This window comes from Callithrix jacchus, chromosome 19 (assembly GCF_049354715.1).
Source record: "Callithrix jacchus isolate 240 chromosome 19, calJac240_pri, whole genome shotgun sequence".
NCBI lineage: Eukaryota > Metazoa > Chordata > Mammalia > Primates > Cebidae > Callithrix > Callithrix jacchus.
The window spans coordinates 27,946,980-27,959,058 of NC_133520.1; the positions used below are offsets into that span (position 1 = coordinate 27,946,980).

At 43.6% G+C, this 12,079-nt stretch overlaps 1 protein-coding gene and 1 pseudogene across 3 annotated transcripts in view; one reads left to right on the forward strand and one right to left on the reverse strand.

The window, feature by feature from the left end:
- The window catches only part of LOC103789276 (maestro heat-like repeat-containing protein family member 7), a 49,152-nt gene that overhangs the window by 12,723 nt on the left and 24,350 nt on the right, over positions 1–12,079 (forward strand). For all 3 annotated transcript variants that reach the window (XR_004736866.3, XM_078356783.1, XM_035280669.3), the window contains 4 exons: positions 266–401; positions 1,200–1,288; positions 3,710–3,859; positions 8,549–8,703. Coding sequence is in view for 2 of the 3 variants with exons in the window: in XM_078356783.1 (XP_078212909.1) it covers positions 266–401; positions 1,200–1,288; positions 3,710–3,859; positions 8,549–8,703 (530 nt within the window). In the remaining variant the exon portion in view is untranslated. The remainder of the gene's footprint in view (positions 1–265; positions 402–1,199; positions 1,289–3,709; positions 3,860–8,548; positions 8,704–12,079) is intronic.
- Positions 5,150–5,249, reverse strand: LOC118149578 (U6 spliceosomal RNA; annotated as a pseudogene).

A 12,079-nucleotide genomic window follows, 5' to 3' on the forward strand; every position in this document is an offset into this window, starting at 1 on the left:
CTGGGTCTAAACAGCTGGGTTGGGTCCACGGCTTCCCTTTGGCTACATGTTTCAGGGATCTGGCTGCCCCATTTCCCTGGGTGCTGCTTTGAAAGGTTTTTCTTGGCCAGGGAAAGAGTGTGTAGCTGGTGAGGTGAGGCGATGCATGCAGGAAAATGATCTAGCGGTGTGGAAGGGCGGAGAAGTTGGACAGGGGTGGTGGCCACAGTGTGGGGAAGCCCCTTTTGGGATGGTGGGGAGTTAACCAGTTTCCTCTTCCGGGTAGCACATGGAGGAATTCGCGATGAGTGGGAAACTGATGAGCATCTTGGGCCTCTTCTGCATGGGCTGCAACTACCAGATCAGCATAGAGGCATCAGAGGCATTGCATTACCTGCTCAAACTCCTTGTGCTTCAGAGAAGTAAGCACTATGAGCCTGGGTGGCCATTGGGCTGCAGCCATGGGGACCCATGAATAGCAAAAGCATATATGCACTATTCACTGAATGCTCGCATTGTGTCTGGCACATGATAAAGGGCAGTTCCTTCTCACGAAGGTGCTGGAGTAAATATGCTAAGATGCCCCAAGATGAGGGAGCCCTGTTACAAGTAGATCTGGAAACTGTCTGGATGAGCTACACCCCCTTTGCTGATGCAATGCCCTCTTGTATGAGATTGTTGGGGAAAAGGGGAGCAAGGCTTGCAGCCACCTGTGGAATCAACTTGGACATTCAGTATTTTCCAGTAGTCCCAGCCTTACTGCTAGGCCTAAGACTGAGAAAATGAACATATTTTCTTAGGGAACAAATTGAGTCCATCTTTGCTCGAGGAAAACAAAAAATACAAATAGCCATACATGCTTACAGAGGTGCCAGGAGGATTTGCAAATATCCCTAAAAGGAGTTTCAGAAACTCTGATTTCTCATGGTTCCATAGGGCATACTTCTCATGAGGGCATTTGCTCAGCACCCGTAGGTAGAACAGTCCATATTCTGGCACGGCACAGGGACAGCCGCACGGATCAGACTGAGTCCCCAACCACATTCTCCCTCCACCCATTGGCCTGGTGCTGGGGAACTCTCCCCATTCTGTTGAGCAAATGTTACTTCACCCATTTCACTCTGTTGATCTTCTCTGAGGTTTGGAGGGAAAATAAAGAAGGGTGTGTTCCTTTTTCCCTGTTAAGGCCCTGCCCTTTAATTGTTGTTTTTGGATTGTAGGTGAGAAACAGAAGACAGAGACTATCCTGAAGGATTTACAGAAACATTTCCGTGGGGAATGGTTTGCCAGCCTGCAGGATCTAACACTGGTAACCCTCACTCTCTACAGTGCATGAAACGCCGAGATGGGGACCTACGGCAGGGAAGAAGGAGAGCTGGGGCGGGGGGAGATTGTAGAGGGCCTGGGTGGGGCCACAGAGGAGTAATCCTTCACCCAGGGCAGTGTCTCCAAAGCTCAAAGTCTCTTGGACAGCAGGCTGGATGGGTAAGGCCCATCCCTCTAGCTGCACTTGAGTTGACTGAGGCTTGAGGTCACTGAGAGAGTTCTTTTTTGAGACGGAGTTTTGCTCTTGTTGCCAGGCTGGAGTGCAGTGTCGTGATCTCGGTTCACTGCAACCTCTGCCTCCCGGGTTCAAGCAGTTCTCCTGCCTCAGCCTCCTGAATAGCTGGGATTACAGGCCTGTGACATCATGCCTGGCTAATTTTATGTATTTTTAGTAGAGATGCAGTTTCACCATGCTGGCCAGGATGGTCTTGAACTCCTGAATGATCCACCTGCCTCGGCCTCCCAAAGTGCTGGGATTACAGGCATGAGCCACCGTGCCCGGCTGAGAGTTCCTTAAAAGAATTATAGTCAGCCCTATCCTCCTCCTACAGATTGTGTCCTTGCACCTTGTTTACAGCCTGGCCTTAATTTTTTTCATTCAGTAAAGATGTATTGGTTGTCTTAGGTATGGTGTCTTCAGGCTCAGTCAACTCAAATCACTCCAGTTGGGAGTCCTCCCTTGCTCTCTCCTCTCCCTCACTCTCCACATCCAATTCAACAGCAGGTTTGCTTGCTCTGCCCTCTGGATAGCTCTTCCTGCTCCAGCCCCACTGTGGGGCCCCCAGCGTCTCCTGCCTGGGTCACTACGGCAGCCCCTTACTGATCATTCTGTTTCCATCTCCTGCCTGGGTCACTACGGCAGCCCCTTACTGAGCATACTGATCTATGCTTCTTGTCACAGCATTTTCTATGCCGCAGTCAGAGAACTGCAATTCTTAAAATTTATTATTTTTAATAATATGTAAAATAATAAACACAAATATAATAAATACATAATAAAAATTATTATTCCCCTTCAAACTTTGCACTGACTCCACACCGTCCTCAATCTAAAGTGCAGGCGTGGCCGGGTGTGATGGCTCACGCCTGTAATCCAAACACTTTGGAGGCCAAGGTGGGCTGATCACCTGAGGTTGGGAATTCAAGACCAGCCTGACCAACATGGTGAAACCCCATCTTTATTTCTAAAAAAAAGAAAAAAAAATTGCAAACTTGCTCACTTGACCCACAAGACCCTTCATGACCTGGTCTCTGCTGTAACTGTCCTGCCTCTTCTTGTCTCAGTCCCCCTTTTCCACTGGCCCGGGTCTCCCTTGCAGGACTCAGTAGTGAGGCTGAATTCCCTTCACTCCAGGCCTTTGCACATTCCGTTCCCTCTGCCTGGAACTCTGTCCTTCTTTTCCTCGGGTCTGAATCATGGCAGAAGGGGAGGCAAACACATCCTTCTTCACATGGCGGCAGGAAGGAGAAGTGCTGAGCAAAGAAGAAAAAGCCCCACGGGGATTATGGGAACTACAATTCAAGATGAGATTTGGGTAGGAACACAACCAAACTGTATCTCTCACATTGCACTATAACTGCCTGTTTACTTACCCTGACTTGATGGTAAATTCCTTGAGTGTAAAGGCATTGTTTGTCTTAGTCACAGTTGTCACCAGTTCCCAGCAATAGAACCAGGCACAGAGCTGGGCCTCTATATTGTTTGAGTGAATGAGCTTCACGTGGTTATGCAGGTGAGGGGTCAGAGGCATGAGGCATGTCTGCTGTACATAACAGCAATCCTATTTGCATGGAATGCTGCAAGCTCACTAAACATCAGAAGCCACTGGCCGGGCACGGTGGCTCACGCCTGTAATCCCAGCACTTTGGGAGGCCGAGGCGGGTGGATCACGAGGTCAAGAGATGGAGACCATCCTGGTCAACATGGTGAAACCCCGTCTCTACTAAAAATGCAAAAATTAGCTGGGCATGGTGGCGTGCGCCTGTAATCCCAGCTACTCAGGAGGCTGAGGCAGGAGAATTGCTTGAACCAAGGAGGCGGAGGTTGCGGTGAGCCGAGATTGCACCATTGCACTCCAGCCTAGGTAACAAGAGCGAAACTCTGTCTCAAAAAAAACAACAACAACAACAACATCAGAAGCCATTTCTAATGGACTCACTTACTTGCATTCCAAATCAAAGTAGAAATGGCTTTTGCATTGTCCTCTGGACCTCTGCTCCTTCCTGGAGACTTTGGAGCTGGTGGCACTCTGAAGCTTGGCTCACACCATGGAATAGCCAGATGCTGGCCAGGGACTGCCTCCACTGGCCCCTGGTTGATTTGTCTCTTTGGAGATCAGAGGCTTTAGGGCAGACCTAAGTTGGGATGCTGGCATTGTGGAGACAGCTGTTCTTCTTTCTTCAGTTCTTCAAGAAATACCTGACCCCTGAGGAGAGAGCGGATGTGATCATGGTGACCATGGAGGCCATGACCAACACCACCAGGCATGACATCTCCGGAGCTTCCAAGATGTTAAAGATGATCCTGAAGTACACGATTCCAGAGATTGGGAAGGTAGCAGCTCTGGGAACCTGGTGGTTCAAGGTCAATTTAAGGATTCTTCCTTACTGTTCTGTTTTGGGTCTTGTTCTATCTCCTACCAGTTTGGAGTTTAAAGAATCACCATGCTTCAACCCAGAGGAGAAAAGGTTGAATGAGGAGTTGTTTGTGATTGTGGAAAAGACTCTTCTGTGGGAAAGGGTGACCATCTGGCCTCCATCTCCACCAGGATGGGAAGAAAAATTGAGTCAATGCTGTAGCAGACTATTAGGGGCTCCTAGGACCAGGCGAGACCTCAGCCATCCTTCCTGGGTCCAGACAGTATTTGATATGTTAGATCTATAGGTGCCTTCTTCATTATTCAGGAGGGAGGATTCAGGGGAGTATAGATATTTATATTTGTACATATATATGTGTGTGTGTTTGTGTGTGTGTGTGTTACGTACACATCCATACACTTATGAGACTTTAACATAAGTAGAGATGAAATACAGAGACTCCTTTATGAGAGCTGGGACTGGTTCTCCATAAAATGAAGACTGCATAGGGCTAGGCGCAGTGGCTTACACCTGTAATCCTAGCACTTTGGGAGGCTGAGGTGGGTGGATCATGAGGTCAGGAGTTCGAGATCAGCCTGGCCAACGTGGTGAAACCCCATCTCTACTAAAATACAAAAAATTAGCCAGGCATGGTGGCAGGCACCTGTAATCCCAGCTACTCAGGAGGCTGAGGCAGGAGAATCGCGTGAACCCAGGAGGTGAAGGTTGCAGTGAGCTGAGACCGCACCATAGCACTCCAGCCTGGGCAATGGAGCAAGATTCCATCTCAAATAATAATAATAATAATAAAGTCAAGCCAGCACAGTTTAGCTGACCTTTTTATTACACTGTTTTAAAAGATCTTATGGACTGATGGAGTCGCTCTCATTTTAATGGCCTAACCCACTTCTCTACCTCACTTACCTCTCCACAGTAGGTTCTTCTTCTTTTTTTTTTTTTTTTTTTTAAGAAGGGGTTTCACCATGTTGGTCAGGCTGGTCTTGAACTCCCGACTTCAGGTGATCCACCCGCCTTGGCCTCCAAAGTGCTTGGATTACAGGCGTGAACCACCACGCCCAGCCCTCAATAGGTTCTATTAGCACTTCAGGAATCTTACACTTTCCACTTCTCTGGCCTGGATTTCCATTTGATTGAATGCCTCAGAGCAGACCACAGATAAGCTCTTAGAGTTGAAGGGGACTCCAGAGGTCAACAACTCTAACTCTGCACTTGATGACTGTAATCTCTTTTGAATGTTTTAAATCTATTTTGTATGGAACGCTTCACGAATCTGCATATCATCCTTGTGCAGGGGCCATGCTAATCTTCTCTGTATCATCCAATTTTAGTGTATGTAAAGCAAGCACAATGCTTGTAATCTCTTGGAGAGCACCCCAGACCACTGGACAGCCAGACGGTGCTGAAAGCAATCTTGAGGCGTTCACCACCTTAAACCATAGCTCATTTGTATTTGTAAACTACTTGCTTTTCAAAAAAAAATTTTTTTTAATTTACAAAAAGAATATATGTTTATGGCATACAACATGATATTTTGAAATATCTATACATTGTGGGATGGTTGAATCAAGCTAATTAACATACATACCCATTAATTCACATGCTCATTTTTTTGTAGTGAGAACACTGAACATCTACCATCTTGGCAATTTTCTTGTACAATAAATCTGAACTTATTTCTCCTGTTTAAATGAAATTTTGTATCCTTTGACCAATATCTCCCCAATCCTCCTAACCTCCAGCTCCTGGTAACCACCATTCTACTCTCTGCTTCTATTAATTTGACTTTTTAAAATTCCACATCTAAGTAAGATCACCCAGTATTTGTGGGTGATCTTTCTATACCTGGCTTGTTTCGCTTTTCATAATGTCCTCCAGGTTCATGTATATTGTTACAAATGACAGGGTTTCCTTTTTTTTTTTTTTTTTTTTTTGTTATTGTTGTTTTTTTGAGATGAAGTCTCATTCTTGTCCCCCAGGCTGGAGTGTAATGGTGCAATCTCTGCTGACTGCAACCTCTACCTCCTGGGTTCAAGTGATTTTCCTGCCTCAGTCTCTTGAATAGCTGGGATTACAGGTTCCTGCCACCACACCCAACTAATTTTTGTATTTTTAGTAGAGACAGGGTTTCATCATGTTGGCCAGGATGATCTTGAACTCCTGACCTTAGGTGATCTGCCTGCTTCAGCCTCCGAAAATGCTAAGATTACAGGCGTGAGCCACCAGGCCCAGCCTCCTTCATTTTTAAGGGTGAATAGCATTCCATTGTGTATAAGCCACATTTTCTTTATCCATTCATCTGCTCTTGGAAGCTTAGGTCCTTTCCCTTTCATGGCTATTACAAAAAATGCTGCAATGAACAGGGGAGTGCAGCTATCTCTTCATTTTCTTTGGCTATATACCTGTAAGTGGTATTGGTAGTTTAAGTTTTTTGAGTAACCTCCATAATGTTGAAAGTTTCCTTTTTTTTCCTTTGAGATGCAGTCTTGCTCTGTTGCCCAGGTTGGAGTGCAGTGGCTCAATCTCAGCTCACTGCAGCCTCTGCCTACCAGCTTCAAGCGATTCTCCTGCCTCAGCCTTCTGAGTAGCTGGGACTACAATCATGTGCCACCATGCTTGGCTAAGTTTTTGTATTTTTTTTAGTAGAGATGAGGTTTCACCATGTTAGACAGGATGCTGTCGATCTCCTGACCTAGTGATCCACCCACCTCTGCCTCCCAAAGTGCTGGAATACAGGTGTGAGCCACAGGCCTAGCAGGAATTTTCCATAATGGTTATGCTAATTTACATTCCACCAACAGTGTGTAAGGGTGAACCACTTTCCTTACCTAAAAGTTCTAACTTACAGAGCAGTGAAATCTGCACCCCCATAGTTTCTAGTCCCTGGCCCAAGTTTGTCTTCTGGGGTTATGCAGAATACAGTTAATATTCAAGTGTTCCTAATGCTAGGTGTTATATACTATGCTAGCTTCTTTTACATGTTCTTTTATTCAGTTTTTACAACATATCTGTTGTAATTATTATTTTCTCTTTAGAAATGAGAAGGCCCAGCGCAGTGTCTCACACCTGTAATCCCAGAATTTTGGGAGGCCCAGGCAGTAGGATCTCTTGAGTTTAGGAGTTCAAGACCAGCCTGGGCAATAGAGCAAGACCTCATTTCTACTAAAAATCAAAATAATTAGTTGCTCATGGTGGTGTGTACTTGTAGACCCAGCTACTAGGGATGCTGAGGTGAGAGGATTGCCTGAACCCAGGAGGTGGAGGCTTTGCAGGGAGCTATAATTGCGCCACTGCACTCCAGCTGGGGCAACAGAGCTAGACCCTGTCTCAAAAGAAAAACAAAATGAGAAAAGGCTCAAAGAGGTGACGAGCCTTAATTACTGAAGTTCTTGAGCAGTTATTCTGTGACAGACACTGTTCCAACCAATTCAGATGCATTAACTCAGAACTGTTGATGTAAGTAGAATTGTCCTCACGTTTTGCTTGAGGAAATAGAACACAGAGAGGATGAAAAGCTTTCCCAAACTCGCACAGTAAGTGGGGAAATGAAATTCACATCCAGGGAGTGTGACTTCAGAGTTCATGCTGTCTACCACCTACATGGCCAGTAAACAGCAAGGACTGACTTCCCTCCCTCCATAATAGTCTGGAGACCACTTGGAGGCAGCGATTCTACGCCCTCTGTCTTCCTTTCTCTAAGTCGCTCATCCTCAAAGTCTTCCTTCATTCTTCATGACATGGTTTCCAGACACGGTTCTGGTCTCCCCTGACTGCTGTCTATTTTGTCCCTCTTAAAATATGGGGGCTGTTCCATGGTGGGCGGGTCTGTATGCAGCTACCCTTAAAGTCCAGGGAAGCTGAGAGGTCAAAGAGAGAGGTTGAGAATCCAGTTTCTGAGAAACATTTAATACTGACTTAAAAGCAGAAGCCATGCCGGGCGCAGTGGCTCACGCCTGTGATCCCAGCACTTTGGGAGGCTGAGGTGGGTGGATCTTGAGGTCAGGAGTTTGAGACCATCCTGACCAACATGGTGAAACACTGTCTCTACTAAAAATACAAAAATTACCCAGACATTGTGACAAATGCCTGTAATCCCAGCCACTCGGGAGGCTGGGGCAGAAGAAGCACTTGAACCCGGGAGGCGGAGGTTGCAGTGAGCCAAGATCATGCCATTGTTCTCCAACCTGGGCCACAGAATGAGACTCTGCCTGAAAACAAGATAAAACAAAAATTAGCCAGACATGGTGGCATGCGCCTGTATTCCCAGCTACTCAGGAGACTGAGGCAGGGTAATCACTTGAACCCGGGAGGTGGAGGTTGCAGTGAGCTGAGTGAGCTGAGATGGCGTCACTGCACTCCAGCTCCCTGGGCGACAGAACGAGACTGTCTCAAAAAAAAAAAAAAGTCAATATGGTGGATTAGCATCCAATCTGGAGTTTCTTCAGGCCCCATAGGGTCCAAGACAGTCCACAGTCCTGAGGGTGTGGCCTGACCGGGGCAAAGTGCAGTGGGATGGTGACTTCTTTGGTCTGGACATGCTATGTAAGCATTGTGTGCAGCCCTACAGGTGAAGTGGGTGCCTAGTTATGTGAATGCTGGTGAGCTGATGCTGAGTATCTGGAAAGAATCTCCTTTTCCCTCATTTTAGGTGCCGGAAATCATCCAGTACATTTACTACCACATGAACAGCATTACAGAAGCCATAGCCCTAAAGCCCATTAGGAAGATCCTGTATCTGCTGTCCCAGTCCTATACTGATGAAGTTATCCTGACACTATTTAAGATAGAAGATCAGTCGCAAAAGTAGGTGACTTTCAATTCCACATGTTCATGCCCCCAGTAGTTTATTTGCTTCTTTTTAACACATATTCAGGCCGGGCGCGGTGGCTCATGTCTGTAATCCCAGCACTTTGGGAGTGGGAGGCCAAGACGGGTGGATCACTTGAGGTCAAGAGTTTGAGACCAGCCTGGCCAACATGGTGAAACCCCATCTCTACTTCAAATACAAAAATAAGCAGAGCATGGTGGTGAGTGCTTGTAATCCCAGCTACTTGGGAGGCCGAGGCAGGAGAATCGCTTGAACCTGGGAAGCGGAGGTTGCAGTGAGTCGAGATGATACCACTGCACTCCAAGCTGGGAGACAGAGTGAGGCTGTCTCAAAAAAAAAAGTAGCTATTCTAACAAGTGTGGGGTAACCTCTCATTGTGATTTTAATTTGCATCTCCCTGACTCAATTACAACAAATGATGATGAGCATCATTTCATGTCTTTCTTTGCTGTTCATATAACTTCTTTGTCAAGCATCCAAGTCTTTTACCGATTTCATGGTTGGGTTGTTTGTTTTCTTATTGGTGAGTTTTGAGAGGTCTTTATATATTCTGTACACAAGTCTTTTGCCAGATGTATGATTTTCGTGTGTATCTCCCATTTTGTGGATTGTCTTCATTCTCTTAAGAGTTCAAAAGTTTTTAATTTGATGAAATCCAACATTTTGTTTCTTATGGACCATATTTAGGGTCATAGGTATTTCGTTCCATGTTTCCTTCTAGAAGTTTTAGCTTTTGTGTTTTATATTTATGTTTATATTTCATTTTTACTTAACTTTTTGGAAAGTGTGAGGAATGGGTCAAGGTTCAGTTTGTTGCATGTGGAAGTCTAATTGTTCCAGCACCATTTGTTGCAGAGATTATCATTTCTCCACTGAATTGTCTTTGCACATTTATCAAATATCAGTTGATGGCTGGGTGTGGTGGCTCACACCTGTAATCCCAGCACTTTCGGAGGCCAAGGTGGGCAGATCACTTGAGTTCAGGAGTTGGAGACCACTCTGGCCAAGATGGCAAAACCCCATCTCTACTAAAAATACATTAATTAGCTGGGCATGGTGGCTGGCACCTGTTATCCCAGCTACTTGGGAGGTCAAGGCATGAGAATCACTTGAACCAGGGAGGCGGACCTTGAGGCCAGCCAAGTTTGCACCATTGCACTCCAGCCTGGGTGGCAGAGTGAGACCCTGTCTCAAAAAAAAAAAAAAAAAAAAAACCAACAACAAAATCAATTGACAATATTCGTGTGCCTCTCATTACGGGCTCTCTTCTGATCCATCGATCTGTATATCAATTCTTTAATCAGTATCGTACTGTCTCATTTTATTACTTTTTCTTTTTTTTGAGATAGGGTGTCACTGTCACCCAGGCTGGAGTTCTGCAGTGGTGCAATCTTAGTTCACTGCAGCCTTGAACTTTGGGGCTGAAGCAATCCTCTCACTTCCTCCTGTGTAGCTGGAACCACAGGCACGTGCTACCTCATCCAGCCTTTTTTTTTTTTATACAGAAACGGAGTCTTGCAGTGTTGCATGACTGGTCTCAAACTCCTGAGTTCAACTGATCCTCCTACCTCAGCCTCCCAAAGTGCTGGGATTACAGGTGTAAGCCATTGCACCTGGCCTATAACTCTCAAAATTGTTTTGGCTATTTTATTTTCTTTGTTTTTCCACATAAATTTTATAATTTATATAGTTGTTTCTTTTAAAATATTCTGCTGGTATTTTTATTGGGATTATGTCACATCTGTAGATAAGCATAAGGAGAATCGACATCTTCACAATATTGAGTTTCTGGTCCATGAACATGGCATATCTCTTTATTTATTTAGGTCTTTAAATTCCTTCATCAATCTTTTGTATTTTTCAGTACACAGATCTTGCAAATATTTTATTAGTTTTACACCTAAGTATTTTTTGTGCAATTGTAAATGGTACAAAAATAATTTTTTAAAAATGTAATTATTACTGCTGTATAGAAATAACATAAATTTTTGTACATTGACCTTAACTGACCTTATATCCTGTAATAAGTAGGTTTCACTTATTCTTAGAGGTTTTTAATAGATTCACTGGGATTTTCTGCATAAACCATCATATCATCTGTTAATAGTGGCCGTTTATAGTGTTTCTTTTTCTTGCTTTATCACACTGGCTAGGACGCCTAGTACAATGCTGAGTATGGGTGATGAGAGTGGACATCTTTGCTTTATTCCCAATCTTTGAGGAAAAGCTTTCAGTCTTTCACCATTAAGTATGATGCTAGATGGTAGCACTTTGTTGTTGATGTCAGATGTCCTTCATCAGGTTAAGAAAGTTTCCTTCTATTTCTAGTTTGTTGTGAGTGTTTACTGCAAATGGAGATTATCACAATCATTTTTACTACATCTATTGAGATGACTGTGTGTTTTTTCTGTTGTATTCTGTTAATATGATAAATTACATTTTTGACTGTGGAGCCAGCCTTGCATTCCCAGGATAAACCCCATTTGGTTGTAATGTATGATCTTTTTAACATATTGCTGTATTCAATTTGTTAATATTTTGTTAAGGACTTTTGAGTCTATTTGGTTGAGGATTTTTTTCATGGGAGATATTTGGTCTTTGGTTTTTGTGCCAAGATAATGCTGAACTCAGAAGATTGTTTTGGGAGTATTTTCTTATTTTCTATTTTTTGGAGGAGACTATGTAAAATGGGTATTAATTTTTTCTAAATATTTAGTAGAATTCAATACTAAAACCATCTGGATCTAGAGTTGTATTCATTAAAAGTTTTAAAACTATGGATTGAATTTATTTAGTAGTTACGATCATTCAGATTAGCTATTAATTTGCTCATCTTCTTCTAGTCTCTTAAGGTGGAATTGTAAATTACTAATTTGAGAACTTTATTCTTTTTTAAAATAAGCATTTTAATGCTATGAATGTTCCTCTAAGCATACATCTAAGTTTTAGCTACATCTAACAAAAATATATTGTATTTTCATTTTCATTTAGTTCAAAAATCTCTTCTAATTTCCCTTAAGTCTTTCTTACCCATTAATTATTTAGAAGTATTGTTAATTTCCAAATATTTGTGGATTGTTCAGGTATATTTCTGTTGGTGATTGTCTGTCTACATATTCTGTGAATTACTGGGAGAAGAGTATTGAAGTCTCTCAATATACTTATGGATTTATCTTTTTGTTCCTTCAGTTTTATCATTTTTTGCTTCATGTATTTCTGGTTCAAATTTATTATGGCCAGATAACATACTTTATGTGATTTCTATTCCTCAAAAATTGTTCAGGATTATTTCATGGCCCAGAATGTGGTATATTGTGGGGAATGGTCATGTGCACCTACAAAGAATGTGTA